Genomic DNA, 16,164 nt, shown 5'->3' on the forward strand with positions numbered 1-16,164 from the left:
GATGACAGCTTTGATCATTTGGAGCCTGATCTCTGCTTGTTCAGTTGTGCAGATAACAAGCCTGGTAAGTGTACTTGGTAAGTTGTCTTCTCTTCTGTGGGTCTCAGTTCTTCATCCATAGAGCAAGACAGTTCTAATGGAAAACCTGTAAAGTTAATTTCAACAGTAAAATACTGCAGTTCTGAGCTGTTCTGATGTATCCTTGTCTGCTCTCTTCTTGCAGGGGCTCAAGTCAAGGAGGACTTCAGGCACGTGCTTTTCTCTCCAGTGGGCCCTTTCTTATCACACAGGTCTTTAGCAAATGTGAGCCTGGGTTGAGAGATATTGTGCCTGTTCCATTCAGATCCCCTGAGCTCATTTGGCTGGTCCAGTGAGCAGGTAAAATGATGTTATAACACACTGTTCTAGACAAAGTGTCATCACTTGTCCAGTTGCCCTGTATTTAACAGTGGAAAAGAACTTGAAAACTGTCTCTCATTGTCTTTAAATAACCATTCATCACATTTGCATGTTAGAAGTTTCTATTCAAAGTCTCTATAATAGTACATTTTAATAAAAATATGAAATGAATGTCACTTATTTTCCAATGATTTTGAGAATGACAGTAGTACATATAGTAATTATAACACAAAGATAATCATAAACTTCGGCTGTGCCAGGCAACCAAGATCTGAGTGGATCTGAGTATTATGTATATAAAAGCCTGTGCCTCAGTTTATCAATAAAATTCAGCTAATAATAACTAATTCACAAGTATGTGAATTTATTTATGTAAAATACATAAAGAGTGTTTGGTGCATAACAGATAATAAATCAAATGAGCTATTTTTTTTCCTATCTTTTTTAATGCAACCCAGAAGTTGCTCTCAGAGCTTATCATCCCATTTTGACACTAACAAGTAAAGGTAAAGCAGACATGATTGACTAGTCCATGATGCTTCCAGCCAAACTGAGGAGAAATAACTGAAGTGCAGCAAAAGTATGGACGAATTTCCCCAGGAATTATTACAAAGAAACAAACAACTTTCACTTGAATACACACATGTGATAGAATAATTTGACAGTAAATATTAGAGACCTTGAAAAGCAGTACACCTTGAAATAGCAATCATTTTCTTTAGAATAAATATTGATATATAAAGTGGCCATCCAAGCCAAATTAATGTAAAACAGAAAAAGGAAACATACAACAGCGTATGCGTATTAGAAAAACAGAACATGTCACATCTTTGTGACGGAATAGTATGTCACTAAATCTTCTTTTTAGAATATGCATACTACGTGGTCCTATTTTTAGTATTATATTTTGGAATACAATCCATAGAGAAGAAATGGAAGGAAATAAGAAAATATTTACATAGGGAATCTCTAGGTGACAAAACTGCAGGAAATAAGAACACTTCATTTGAATTACAGGATTACATCAGCATCAGGTGGAGATTCTTGTCCAAAAACCCACCAACACGTGTGTGGCACTGATGGGAATTCATCACGAATTCTGCAAAGCAGCTTCGGAGGCACATGGGGAGGCTAGAGGGACAGGAACTTTAGTCTGGGTCTTGGGTATGTAAATCAGGAAAACTATCTTAACATTTAACTATGCTGTTTGTTTTACAGATGGTTTTTTAAAAGATTTATTTATTTATTTGAAAGTCAGAGTTTCAGAGAGGGAGGTCTTCCATCGACTAGTTCAATGGCCAGGGCTGGGCCAGGTCAAAGCCAGGAGCTAATATCTGATCCAGTCATGGATCCAGGCATGAGCCATGACTCTTTGACACTCATATGAATCCAAGTCCACTCAGAGGATAATTATGTAGGGGAAAAAGTTGCCTTCTTCTGGTAGAAAGCTTTACAAGTTTTTTCTCTTTATACCATAAAATTGTAACTTGGTTTAAAGACACTGACTTTTAAAATTGTCTTTCTTCTAAATAGGCTAAAGAGAAAATAAAGCACAACCCAGAAATGCTATTCTGAGGATCTTAAAATTGGAATGGATTGAAAAAAATTACCTAGTTCACCTTCTTTTCCAAAGTTGAAATTTTCTTTAGAACTTAAAGGCATTAATCCTGTACTTCTTTATACAGATTATGCCATCTAGAACTACACAGATAAAAATGATTTCTGTCTACCATATAAATGCCCTTGAAAAGATGAAACCAAGGACTACTTTATCCTTAGCCTGCCCTTTTCAGCCTTCTATTTCCTCCTGCCTCCAAACTACTTCATGCTATTTGTTTTCCAGATCTCACATTATCAAGGATATCTTTTGGAATTCTCCAATTAATTGAAATTTCTCTTATGTAACAAAGCTAATTTTGATGACAGTATTTCACTGTTTTATAATATTGCGTTTATGACCAAGTGAAAATCCCAGGGTCATTTTCACACTATCTTCTGCTTGGTGTAATGTCTTGAGAAAAGACGCTTCTTAGCTTGAGGCTGACAAGTGTAATGTTATTCTTCAGATATGAGACCCATTGTCTCTTGTTACCTCTTAAAAACACATTAGCTGTCATCATTCCCTGATGCATGCATTCATCATTTACTAATGACCAATACTCAATGCATTTTACTTCCTTTTAAAATATAATTTGACAAGTAATTAGAACATAATTCATATGAACAAAAATGTCTTGAGATTCTCTAGTAGGAATGGATAAACTCATAGTGTCAATTACTGCACCAACTGAAGATAAACCTTCCCTTAACAATAAAACTTTGAACACTGGTGCTATCATTTTCCCAGATTTTACTACTTTAATTTTTTTAAAGGAGAAGATATCTGATAGATGTATATTAAAGTTAAGTTGATATTTATGGGAGTTGGGGCGTGAAGCTCATTTTAAAAATGACCACTTGAGAAATAACACCTTCCAGTTTGTGAAAGGTACTCTGTAATTTTTAAAGACTGTGACAGTGTCTAGCAATTAGGGTGGAGAATTTTTCGAATATATAACATGGTCATGATCAGCATGGTTTATTCGGAGAGCGTCTACTGAGGAGTTACGCTTTACTCCACTCGCCAATCAAGTCTCAATCAACTGACTCCACGATGGGGGTATGCATTTTCCTATCCTTCATGTTCCTGGCCATGTTCTCAGGTAAGAACGTCACAGCCAGTGAATTTCCTTCCAACTCTCTGAATAAAAGAATTTGAAATGTTTAGTGATTTAGGAAAGCTTTGTGAGAGGATTTTAAAACAGGAAAAAAATCCTTCAGACAAATAAGTGGAAAAAGTTCATTTCAGAAAAAAAAAATACAGATCAGAGACATAAAAGTAAGTGCTCAGTATAACATGAGTCAAGAGTTGGGTGTGGCTGAATAGAAGAAGAGAGAAAAGAATCGGAAAGGCAAGATATTAATTAAGCAGGGATATATAAATTCAGTCTGGAAGGTTCATGAGAGTTTATGAATATTCACGCTCCTGTGGATCCATAGGGCATGGTTTTGTGTTATGATCCTCTGCTTGATGGTAGATTAAAATGTGCTCAACTCCTGGCCTTTTCTACTGTGATTTTGAACAACCTGTTTATTTTAGTCCCAGTTTTTTCATTTGTAAAATGAAAGTAATTATACTTTCTTATAGGGTTTTTATATGAATTTTGTGGATAAGAGCATGGTCACCATTACTTGAGTTCTTGGGTACATGATATTCAATATACTTCTATTACTGACCTTAGTGCAGCTACATGTACACTTCTCATTCAGAGGTATAAACTTCTTGAAATAATAAATTACACAGTTAACACAAGATATTAAATTAATGATAATAAAACAGATTATAATTTTTCTCCAAATTATGGCCTCCATCTTTCTTATAGCTAATGAAAAGAAGTAAAGGTAAAACGACTAGGACCTTCAACTTTTTATGCTTGTAAGACATAGAGGTTCTCTCCTCTTTTGAGTAACCAAAGAGTTGTTTCATCCTGTTAAGTACCTGCATGAACATAACTATCCTGTTAAGTAATATCAATCATGTGGTAGTATTAAAAGTAGAATGTCATTAGGGAGGTGTTATTGTATGAGAGTTAAGAAATAAGAACAGGGCCGGCGCCGCGGCTCACCAGGCTAATCCTCCGCCTTGCGGCGCCGGCACACCGGGTTCTAGTCTCGGTCGGGGCGCCGGATTCTGTCCCGGTTGCCCCTCTTCCAGGCCAGCTCTCTGCTGTGGCCAGGGAGTGCAGTGGAGGATGGCCCAAGTGTTTAGGCCCTGCACCCCATGGGAGACCAGGAGAAGCACCTGCCTCCTGCCTTCGGATCAGCGCGGTACTCCGGTCGCAGCGCGCCGGCCACAGCGGCCATTGGAGGGTGAACCAACGGCAAAAAGGAAGACCTTTCTCTCTGTCTCTCTCTCTCACTGTCCACTCTGCCTGTAAAAAAAAAGAACAGAAAACTAAAAAATGGGACAGAATAATGGAGAAATACACACATACACATATATATATACGTGCACATACTTTATTAGAAAACGAACTCACACAGTTAAAATCTCTTACTAGTACATATGTTCCATGATGACATATACCATGTTGTCACTGCCTGGCTAGATGATAGTATGTACTCAGCACGTATTCATTAATGGATACAACTATGTGAATAGTAGACATGGTGGGCATTTGCATGGAGAAGGGCAAGAAAAGAGAGTTTTTAGGAAAGCAATGACAAGCACATAATGGAGTATAAAATCAGAAGAGTAATTATAAAATAAAGCAAAGTAAAAGAGCAAAAGATAATTATTTTCCAAATTTTCAATTTAAAAATAGATGGTCCAACCATAATCTATTAATATCTTAATTATTCTTTTGACTTCCAATTTTAGTTTTTATTCTGTAATTTTATTCTTATAAAAATGATATATTAATATTTTCTTTGAATCATCATCTATACTAGCAAATGAAAGAAATAATGTAGCTGTTTATTGCTAGAAGGCTGGCAAATAAATTATGGTAAACTTATAATAATGGATAGCATGCAGGCATTAAGGGATTAAATGAAAGAACTCATTGACAAACAGAAAGCTCCACTAAATTGTTGATGAGAAAAACAAGTCACAGAAGAGTGTCTAAAGTGGGCTATTAACTGTAAGAACAAATATGCATACATGTTTGTAAATACACAGGATATCAAAAATTCAACAAAAAACCTGGTAAACATAATTGTGTTTCAGGAAGGAAAATGGGTTGTTTGGGACAGAAAAGGAAGGAAAACATATTTTAAACTATTCATCTTTTTGTATCTTCAGGATCTGGTTCCCTTTGCTGTGTTACCTATAAAAAATTAAAAATGACTTACAATTAATATTTCAGCCAATTCATTTTTCCCATTTCATCTACATCTCTAAATGTTTTCCAGTTGGTATTAGCAGTTGTTAATCAACAATATTTGATTCCCAGAACTCAAAGAGACCATCCATATATATACTCATCTGTCTGCTGAAATAATTTTTCTCTTTGAGCTATTTTTCTGGTTGTTACCCATATTTCTTATCTGTTATCTCCTTTAGGAAAGAGACAGTATGTCATATTCTCTCTCATATTCTCTATTGTCTAGTATACTTCTCACTTTACAGAATTGATTATGCTGCTATACATTACATGTTTGAACCTATTACAAGACTTCTCGGTTTCAAGATGGCAGGACCATATGCATCTTATGCATTAGTTGTATCTCTAGCTATGATTCCATCATAGAAATACATTTTTTTAAAATACATATTGGAGAGGCAGAAAGAGTGAGCTCTCTGGTGCTCCTTGCTCCAGAAGCCTGCAATATCTGGAGCTGGGACAGGCAAAAGCTACTCAATCCATGTCTCCCACCTGGTGGCAGGAATTCCATTACTGTAGCCATCACAGCTGTTTCCAATGCTGTACATTAGCAGGAAGCTTGAGTCAGGAACCAGAGCCAGGTGTGGAACCTAAGGACTCTGATATGGAATATGAGCATCTTACCAGCATCCTACCTTCTAGACTAGACACCCACCTCTAAATACATGTTCTTTGTTAAACTGGATGACTGGCTAGATTACACCCTTAGACTTCACTCAGCGTCGCAGTTTATCAAAGGCTGGTAACTGCTAAACTTCTGTGTCTGTACTTGGAGTTAACCTCCTGCAGTAGTTTACTACAACATGCTCAGTGGATAACAATTGATGACACATCTGATTTTAGTTAAGTTGACTTGAAAGTACAAGGATATACACTCATGGAAATATACAGCAGAGTAAATGCAAGTGCAAGTGAAAGCATAAGTATAAATATGAATCTTCCACATTGAAATAATTTAAAAGTCATGTAAATAAAAAATATGTATCAAGGAAATCTGTGAAACATAAATGCAAGTTTGAATAAAACTTTTGAGGAAAGTAAATTCCATATTAAGAAGTCAACAGGATACAGAAATTATCAAATAAACAAACAAACCAAAATAGGCAGAAAGAAATACAATAAAGGATAAGAAACACAGACTCAATAGAATGCCAGTGTACTTACTTCAAAAGCCGCTTCATTTACTCATTTATTGTTTTATAGACTAGGCTAGGGCTCATATCTGCCAGCTGTTAGATCTAGAAAATTCTGATGGTATCAACTATTAAGTGAGGTTCAGAATTTGGGAATGGTTTCTGGGATCTAAATAAAGTTGATAATAGACATTTATCAGGCCAGAAAATCATTAGAAGTAATCTGAGGCAGAACAAAGTTTCAATAAGAATAATTCAGACTCTACAGTTTAGAAATGGGTAAAGCTAACCTGACTGTATGAGAGAAAATCCAAAATCCAGCATATTCAATGTATGATGAAGAGTAGGAAGATTCTATCCTGAGGCTTGGTTAAAAAATCAAGAATACATTAAATACAAGCTGTATATTGGGGTGAATGATGCTGATTTTAAATTCTTAGAGTAATTATTTTTATGTTTGTGTTTGTCATTATGTTTTTTCCAGGGTCGTCAACCCAGATTTCCAAACCAATTGTTTTCAAACCAGAAGGGAATCAAGAACCTCAACTTTTTCTAGAGAAAAAAAATGATCTTAACCCACCCAATAAGCAAGGAGGTAGTTATGAGCAAGGAAAACCAGGCACACTTAATCTGCAAGGACAACCAGGATATTCTAACCAGCCAGGAAAACCAGGGTATTTTAATCAGCATGAAAGGCCAGAAGTTTTGAACCAGCCTGGCACGTCAGAAACTTGGATTTTGAAAGGAAATTCAGGAGAATATAATCAAAAAGGAAACACAGAAGCTTCTAACAAGCAAGGAAATTCTGGATCTTTTCATCAAGTAGGGAAGCCGGGGTCATCCTCTCAGCCAGGGAAGCCGGGGTCGTCCTCTCAGCCAGGGAAGCCGGGGTCGTCCTCTCAGCAAGGCAAGCCAGGGTCGTCCACTCAACAAGGCAAGCCGGGGTCATCCTCTCAGCAAGGCAAGCCAGGGTCGTCCACTCAACAAGGCAAGCCGGGGTCATTCTCTCAGCATAGGCAATCACGGTCTTTTTACAATCAAGAAGAAAGCAAAAATGCAGAAGGTCCTTTGAATGGCAATATAAAGAAGACCCAGGTTAGTGTTACTACTACTTCAATTCACCTCAGCCACTCTATTTTGTAAGAACAGAAATGGCGGATCAAATACACTGCCTTCTTGAACAACAATTTACAGTGATTCTGATCAAACAAAATGAACTTTGCAGGAAGTTGTTTTCACACATAACGTGGTAACTCATGACCTCTGTACTATTGTACTCCATCTCTCTTTCTTTTCTATAATTTTCTGCTCAAGCCCTCTCTGTATCTCTCCACATACTCATTTAACTTGGACCCCCATTTACTGAACCTGTATCCCTGCCGGGATTAACTGTCATACCCATTTCTACCTCACCCATATCTACAAGCCACTGAACTGATATTTCTAAATTAAAATCTGACCTGGTATGTCAGCCCCTTACTAAACATTCTCGAGTGATTTTGCATTATCTGGAAGGTAAAATCCAAATTCCTACAAAACGCATTTGTTTTTCATAATTTGGCTCCTGTGTGCCATCCAGCTTCGTTTCATGTCACTCTTGCTCACGTACCATCCATATCCTACAAAGGTCTTTGATTTTCCATTAACGTATTTCTAACACTAATGATTTCCTTCACTACTGAGCTCACCTTACTGCTTTGTATTATTGTCTGTTTATTCAACTACATCGTAGTATCTGGAAGAAAGCCTCATTGACTTACAAATCCGTGTCCCTAGAGCCTAAAATAGGTGAGAGATGCAACAGATTATCTTGAACTGCCAGTGTGACTTTTCCCTGACTATTGTTTCTCCATACAGGGAGGATTTCTCTCCAGAGAAGTAAAGTGGAGGAAGTCTGACCAGGACTCAGAGCAGGATTTTGGAGTAAATAAGTCAGGGCTGGAATCACAGCTGAGACATTTAATCCATTTATAGTCTCAGGCTTGTCATCTAAGTGCATGAGGCATCCATCCCTGTAGCTAAAAATACTGAATAAAATATACTCCTTTTTTCAATACTCTCATGTGGATTAAATATAAGGGATCAATAAAATGATTGATAAACTATGTATTGTTAATAATAAATGAGCAATGAATATTTGTTTTATTATAATGCACATTGGCTATCCTATCCTTATCTAATGATCTTTAACATTACTGCAGGCTGGTAGTACCATCAGCAAGATTCCAGTTAGAAATGCAAAGTGTCCATCTGTCTTCAAACCAGTCTGTGGTTCTGATGGGAAAACCTATGGTAACCGCTGTGTATTTAACGAGGCAAAGAGGTAAGAAGGCTCTGTATTCATTTGCGTTAGAAATTCTGTTCTGACCCATGGAGGATAAAATAATGTTTTTCCACATAGCTCTGTAGTTTTTTTCAACAGTGGCTTGGCTATTGTTTGTCCAAAGGACACAAAAAATGATACTTAACTCTTAAAAGATAAATTTAGTTAATTCCTGGAGTAATGCGATTTATTCAGATGTTAATGTGGGAGTAAATTTACTTTTGATTCGTTTGCTTTCCATATATTAACTGAACAACCTGTGTATTTAGCAGTTCTTTGAGGACTGGAGGGAAAGTGGTAAGCAAAACAAACAGTCATTTCTGCTTTCATTGAGCTTTGACGTTCGCAAGAGAAGATGAACCTGTAAAATACACAAAAGGATAAACACTACTACAAAGCCCTTGCATTTCTAGTTGTTGTCCAATAAGGTTTATTTTAAACTTAATTAACAATATGGAAGCTGAGATATGGTTAGTTATTCAAACCTTTAAGAGTTAAAATTCCCTGCACAAGAAATAAGATGATTATTGGCTGTTTAAAATGGTAAAGATACTTTAGCTTTCAGAATGTCCAAATATTCAACTATGAACTATAGGAATAAGGAAGAATAATCTCTACTGTTTCAACCATTCTAGAATTAAGTACTTAAGAAGTCATTATTGCAGAAATAAATAAATCTTAACGTGTCCCCAGTAGTCATAGAGTTGTTAGAAAGGTAGACCCCAGTTCCCTATGTGATGAATAAGGCGCCTGGTGCAGAGGGGAGAAGGGACTGGCTGGGAGGTGCAGATTCTCATAGCAGTCACTGACAGCCGCACACACCAGCACTGAGGCCTGCGTTCCTGCACGTGGCTCTTAGACAATAACATTTTCTCTTATTGTGGACGTTGATTTCTCTTTTTTTTTTTAGGTTGAGTAAAGGAAAATTGAATCTGAACCACGAGGGAAAGTGCTAAGCACCTATGTGCATCCAATTACCTGGAACTTCAAAACCTCCTGCAGTTCTCTTTGAACAGTGGATTTCCCTGGGTGTTCGTGAGGTCAGCATAAATCATACAATAATTTTGGATCAATGTGATTTTCACTTGTTCCACTGCAAATAAAATTTGTTCCAGAGAAGCTTCTGATTCCAGAGGTTGTTTGTGTTCTAGACTTCTCAGGTCTTATGAGTATCTGTGAGCCCTTTGTTCCCAAACTCCAGGAATTCGGGTCTCCTCATTGATGTTCATCCTTTGCGAATCAGATCATTAATTTGTAACTTCTGACAGAAACAATCTCAGGATCGCCCATTTAATATTTTTTTATTTTTATTATTTTTTTTTTTTTGACAGGCAGAATGGACAGTGAGAGAGAGAGACAGAGAGAAAGGTCTTCCTTTGCCGTTGGTTCACCCTCCAATGGCCGCCGCGGCCAGCGCGCTGCGGCCAGCGCACCGCACTGATCCGAAGGCAGGAGCCAGGTGCTTCTCCTGGTCTCCCATGGGGTGCAGGGCCCAAGCACTTGGGCCATCCTCCACTGCACTCCCGGGCCACAGCAGAGAGCTGGCCTGGAAGAGGGGCAACTGGGACAGAATCCGGCGCCCCAACCGGGACTAGAACCCGGTGTGCCGGCGCCGCAAGGCGGAGGATTAGCCTAGTGAGCTGTGGCGCCGGCCCCATTTAACATTTTTAAAATTTCTTTTAAAGAGAGAGAGCGGGAGAGAGAGAGAGAGAGAGAGAGAGAGAGAATCTCCCATTCTCAGGTTCACTCCCCAAATGCTTACAATAACTAGGACTGAGACAAGCTCAAGTCAGGAGCCAGGAAATCAATGCGTGGCTACCACATGGGTAGCAAGGAACCAAGCACTTGAGCCATCATTTACCACCTCCCAGGGTACACGTTAGCAGGAAGCTTGAACCAGAAGTGGAGCCAGGACTTGGGCCCAGGCATTCCAGAATGGATGTGGGCATCTCAAGTGGTGTCTTAACTGGCCAAATGCCTGCCCTTCTCTACTCACTTCTTTATCTTCTTGTTTGTTTTGTATTTTTAGAGCTTGGTTTATTTTTGATGATTTAATCTATTAAAAGCCACAATTAAAAAATAAAATATGCCTCAGTGGACACATTTTTTTCCAGTTCATACCCATTTCTATTGTAACCAACCTCCACTTGATAACATGGCTGCTAATGAACTCAGTACATTTGTATATACTCACCTCCCCACTGAAAGTAATTCTCCTCTTCTTTTCCATTTTTCATTCACCTTTTTTGTTTACCCCACTGTTGAGGAAAGGAATCTTGGGCTAGGATTCTGTGGATAGTCAAAATCCTGACACCAACCCAGCCCTGGGCAGATGGAATTGACAGAAGTTCATTACTCCCGTATGCTCACAGCCTGAAAGAGGAACACATTGTCAGTCAGGACCACAAGAGTTCAACCTGGAAACAGACTGGATGAAGAGGGACTGCGAGGAGTAGGCTTTGCAGTAACAAGAGGATAAAACCATCCCTATTTGAAATGGAATTCTGTGATTGCTATTTTGAATAATGGTGGCCTGCAGCGAAGCCACTAGTTAGCTGGAAGGCTGGTTGCAATGAAGAGGATCCTGCAGATAGGGAAACTATCCTATTAGGTAGGGGCATCATCTGAGAAACTCAAGGGAACTCATACTGAGGATTTTGGTCATCTGCAAGACTTAAAGATGTGAAGGCAGCATCAAACACTGAGTTTTAATGTCAAATCTTACAGAAGGATATATACCATGTCCCTTGAAGCAAGCGTTAGGTAGAAACCCCATAATCCTGAGAGCTAGGATGTCTGTTCTAGATCTTACTCTGTCATACTTGTCATTCATTTAAGTTCATCTGTCTAGGTTTTCCTTGCCTCTGCATTGTGACACTGCAGCAAGTCAGGGATTAGTTGTCCACAATATTTTTTTCATATCATAACCTGATAGGTAAATTTTCTTATAATGTACTTCCCAATATATGTCCATTTTTTTCTAGTTATTTACATCAATTCCAGTATTGTATAATGTAGAACATAACCAAATTTGAAATTTGAAACAGATGTAAAATCAACTTGAAACATCTTCAAGCATCTAACTTTAGAAATAACACAGGCCGGTGCCACGGCTCACTAGGCTAATCCTCCGCCTTGCGGCGCCGGCACACCGGGTTCTAGTCCCGGTAGGGGCGCCGGATTCTGTCCCGGTTGCCCCTCTTCCAGGCCAGCTCTCTGCTGTGGCCAGGGAGTGCAGTGGAGGATGGCCCAAGTCCTTGGGCCCTGCACCCCATGGGAGACCAGGAGAAGCACCTGGCTCCTGGCTTCTGCCATTGGATCAGCGCGGTGCACCGGCCACAGCGCAACGGCTGCGGCGGCCATTGGAGGGTGAACCAACGGCAAAGGAAGACCTTTCTCTCTGTCTCTCTCTCTCACTGTCCGCTCTGCCTGTCAAAAAATAAAAAAATAAATAAATAAAAATAGAAATAACACAAAATCAATGTCTAAAATGTACAAAACAAATAAAATTGATCGGTTGCAGTGGAACTTGAATTAAAGAAACCTCGTTATTCTACTATTCTCTCACACACAAATTCAGCTAACCTCTATAGTATTTTCACTGCCCAAGTCTGGAAACTCAATAGAGTAAATACTTCTGTCTTTCTTTTCCTCCGAGGAACTCTCTAATAGAGTAAATTTTCCTGTATCTTTTTTTCCTCAGAGCTCCCCATAGACAAGAAAAATAAGTGGAGGATCAAAGTTCAGGAGGCCAGCTAAGGCGCAAATGAGAATCTATCGTAGGCTTAGTGGAGTGACATCCAAGTCACGGGAAGTAAAAGCATCAGTATTTGTGGCATCCAAATGTGGGCTTGGTGATTTTGCCTTCTGGGTATGTAGAGAAATTCTTGGAGTCAAGAATTCATTTTCCCGATGAAAATAGGGACAGAGGTAAACCACGCTTACAGGTATAAATTAAAAGTGATTGTTGATGTATTTATCTGAATAAAATTCAAAAATGCTTTCAGTTGAAATACTTATTAATCAGGCTAGATAAGGGATTTTTCTAATTCTTCTAATCAACCAGGCAATGAGTTTGTATGTATACTCTTGCAGATTCCCCATTTAAAAAAACTTACAATTCATAGTGATAGAAACTCGTGTCCGGCAGACTTTCTGCTCCTAACCCTTATAAGGTGATTTATACTGCTTAATAAAGTATACTTTTATTATTATAGCAACATATCTTCATAAATTTAAAATGTTAAGTTTCACTTGATCTTTATTTTAAAATGGAATTAACTACATCTAATTCATATTTTTTTGAATCAAAGGAAATAATTTTCATGTAGAGTCTTCACATGCTTATAAAAATACAATGTATAAAGTAAGAAATTTCCTTTTCTGGTTACATCAAAAAACTATTAAGAAAATGTCAAACAATCCACATCTTCTGAAATGGCAAATAATATGAGAAAACAAAGTCAGTGTTTCAGTAGGCTAAGATAAGGTGATTCAAGAGTTTAATATTTAACTGAAGAAGGAATTTCTAAAATTTTAGATTCTTTATTATAAAGATCATTCATGAAACTGCTTGAACAATATATGGAAATATAATTTCCAAGTATCAGTCTCCTTTCAAGAGCTTTATCCAGGGATCAATTCTCTTATAACAGCAAAGAAATCTTTTGAATATCTACCATGTTTCTTCAGTTTTGCAAGGCTAATCTTTTTTATTCAGCAGATCACTGTATTGGTATATTTCAGAGGTTACTGTTGATTTATTTTTTAGAGGAAAGGTTTATTGTGGGGTGGGGGAAGCCTGACAGCCAGTGTGGGGGGAGGGGGGCAGGAGTCATATTGGGTTTTGAATTATTTTCTGATCCTCATTTCCCTAGAAATGTATTCTTCTCCTTCTTTCCCCACCTATGGATCATGACAGACTCTCTGCTGCCAGTGCTTCCAGGTCTGCAGTTTGTCTACTGATAATGTCTGCAGCTATGGCAGTCCTGTTAATGAGCTTAATTCCCCTGAATTTTTCCCTCTCATATCCTCTCTCCTTCCCATCTCTTTGACTTTTCCTGAGCACTGAGCTCATCTTGAAAGCATGATTCTTAAAATCATCCCATAGGAAGGGAAATTATGTTTTATTCTATTGCTGACTGTAACTGGAATGTTCAGTGGATTTCATTCTTTAATTAAGACACAATTGAATACTTTTTTGTGATCTAATGAAAGTATGGATATCAAGGCTAACTAAAAATTAGTTTGTGAAACTCAGGTCATAATGCAATATCTTAAGATACATTCACGCTTTATACAGTTTCATTCTTCTTCCAGTCACTTTTTTTTCTGAGTGGTTTGTGATCACAAATGAATAAAGTATATGTGGAAAAAATCCAAAATAAATGAGTTATGCATATAGAAATAACAAAAATATTTCTGTAATAAACTGATTATATTAATGTAATTAAAATAGAAGCCAAAAATCATCTTGAGGTGAAGTAATTAAACTATGGCTATTGTTGATAGCACCTTTATTAGATTTCATACATTTAATTAATTTAGCTATAACACATTGATAAGTTAGAATAATCATAAAGATAGCTTCATGACAAATCCTTTAAGAAATAGTGATTTCTTTGCAAAGACATGGAGTCTATGCTTGAGTTCTTTAAATGCATTGTTTGGGTTTATGCCAACATGGATGATCTAGAATTCTTGACTTCTGAGTATCATTGATCACAGCAAAGACTGTCTATGAGGCACAGAAATTTGGATGTTTTTGAAATTTTGAAATAAACAAGTAAAGGTAGTGTTAGACACAGTGATTGTTTAATGTTGCTTTCTAAAGAAAAAAATGCATATACTATTCAAGTCTGGAGTTGATAGAGGAATAGAAATTATTTTAATGTTAATTTATTTTCATTTACTTGAAATGCAGAGCAGTAGAGTGAGAGGGAGAGGGAAATAGAGAGATGTCTTCTGTCTGCTGGTACACTTCCCAAAGGCCCACAAGATCCACGGCTATGCCAGGCTGAAGCCAGTAGGCTGGGACTTGAACCAGCACTTGAGACCTGTGAGTGAACAATGAGAAATACCAACAAAACTCATACTTGCTCCTTCCATGTGTTACTGGATTCTGCACTTTTTTATGTTTTATTTATTTATTTGAGATGGGATTAGGTGAAAACAAAATTAAAGCAGTCAAAATTTCTTAAGCACTCAGATGAGACCAAATTCTTATCTGCCTCGTGCCTCAGAAGGAGTCAACACTTTTGGTGATATTTCTCACCAAAAGACGTCAAAAGTGTACTAGAGTATAGAGTTCTGGGTAGAAAATTGTGCCTGGAAGCCAGGCTGGGGTGCTGGAATCCATTCTCTTGGGAGGAGAGGTGCATGTTGAATAAGGAACCAGTAAACTCAGCACTCAAGTAAAAGGCAGGATAACCTTTTCTTGCTGGGAGATTTATGAATAAAGTAGAGTCTGTGGAGTTTCCCACATCGTTAGGCTATGGAATGTGATTGAGACATGGGTAGAGTCACACCTGTCCAAAATATACGATGAAGGGCCTGGAGTTGAGGTGAGGGATAAAGAGACCTGAGCTGGTGAGGAAACATCTTACTGATGAATGTTATCTAAGTGTGAACTAGAAAAGACACGGTCAGCCTGCATAAAAGTTGAGCAGAAAAATGCTGGAAATTCTTTACACATCTGTTTTACATTCCTAGGCAAATATCTGCTCAAACTATGAAACTCCTTTCTCTTTCTGACATTCCTGTATCGGGCAATAAACTAGGCCATTTAGAATTTATAATCATAATAAGGAAGGATTGAGTCTGTGAAAAGTGATGGAGGTCATGATAATATTGGAATTTTTCAGTGTCTTTATCCAAAAGAAAAAAATATTCAGCCACCAAATTTGATCACAGAAATCCCAAACTGCAATGAGCTTTTAGGAAACAACACAAGACAGGATGTTTTCGCCCTCTTTAGTATGAACAAAAAATGCACATTAAGGAATGAAAGTAATTTTATTGTGTACATAGAGGAGTTAGTGTTGTTCATGCAAAATGATTAAAAATAAAAATATATAGCACTTTTATAAAATCCAGAGATTTTCTATAATGCAGTAGTTTCATGTTATTCAAAGTCTATAATACAGAAATTGTTCCTGAAATGTGATTATCTTTAAATCTTCTTTTGAGTGTCAGTTTGAAGGAATCTTTTTTTATATTAAATGTAATTATGAGCTTCTTCCTCTAAGATTATCTGTAAGACACACTCACACAACAGCAAACAGTTCCACTTGTTGACTGCAATTCCATTGGGGAAAAAAATACAATTCCTTCAAAATTTCCCTCATCCAAAGTACAGCTAAAGGTACCCAGGATAAAAGAATTG

The 16,164-nt window shown here is 37.6% G+C and overlaps 1 protein-coding gene across 1 annotated transcript; it reads left to right on the forward strand.

Moving 5' to 3' along the window:
• The first annotated feature begins 3,052 nt into the window (after window positions 1–3,052).
• Window positions 3,053–7,600, forward strand: MARCOL (MARCO like). The gene is made up of 2 exons (XM_051844847.3): window positions 3,053–3,101; window positions 6,942–7,600. The coding sequence occupies exons 1-2, from the start codon at window positions 3,053–3,055 to the stop codon at window positions 7,598–7,600; spliced, it is 708 nt and encodes a 235-aa protein (XP_051700807.3).
• The last annotated feature ends 8,564 nt before the right edge of the window (window positions 7,601–16,164 follow it).

Source organism: Oryctolagus cuniculus, chromosome 6, assembly GCF_051225735.1.
Source record: "Oryctolagus cuniculus isolate XC-2025 breed Fujian yellow rabbit chromosome 6, ASM5122573v1, whole genome shotgun sequence".
NCBI lineage: Eukaryota > Metazoa > Chordata > Mammalia > Lagomorpha > Leporidae > Oryctolagus > Oryctolagus cuniculus.

What these genes read in the sequence shown, in the direction of transcription:
- MARCOL (XM_051844847.3), top strand. Translation starts at nt 3,053, where the DNA reads ATGGGGGTATGCATTTTCCTATCCTTCATGTTCCTGGCCATGTTCTCA. An exon ending in GTTCCTGGCCATGTTCTCAG is followed by an intron (nt 3,102 to 6,941) that starts GTAAGAACGTCA and finishes TGTTTTTTCCAG; the next exon opens with GGTCGTCAACCCAGATTTCC.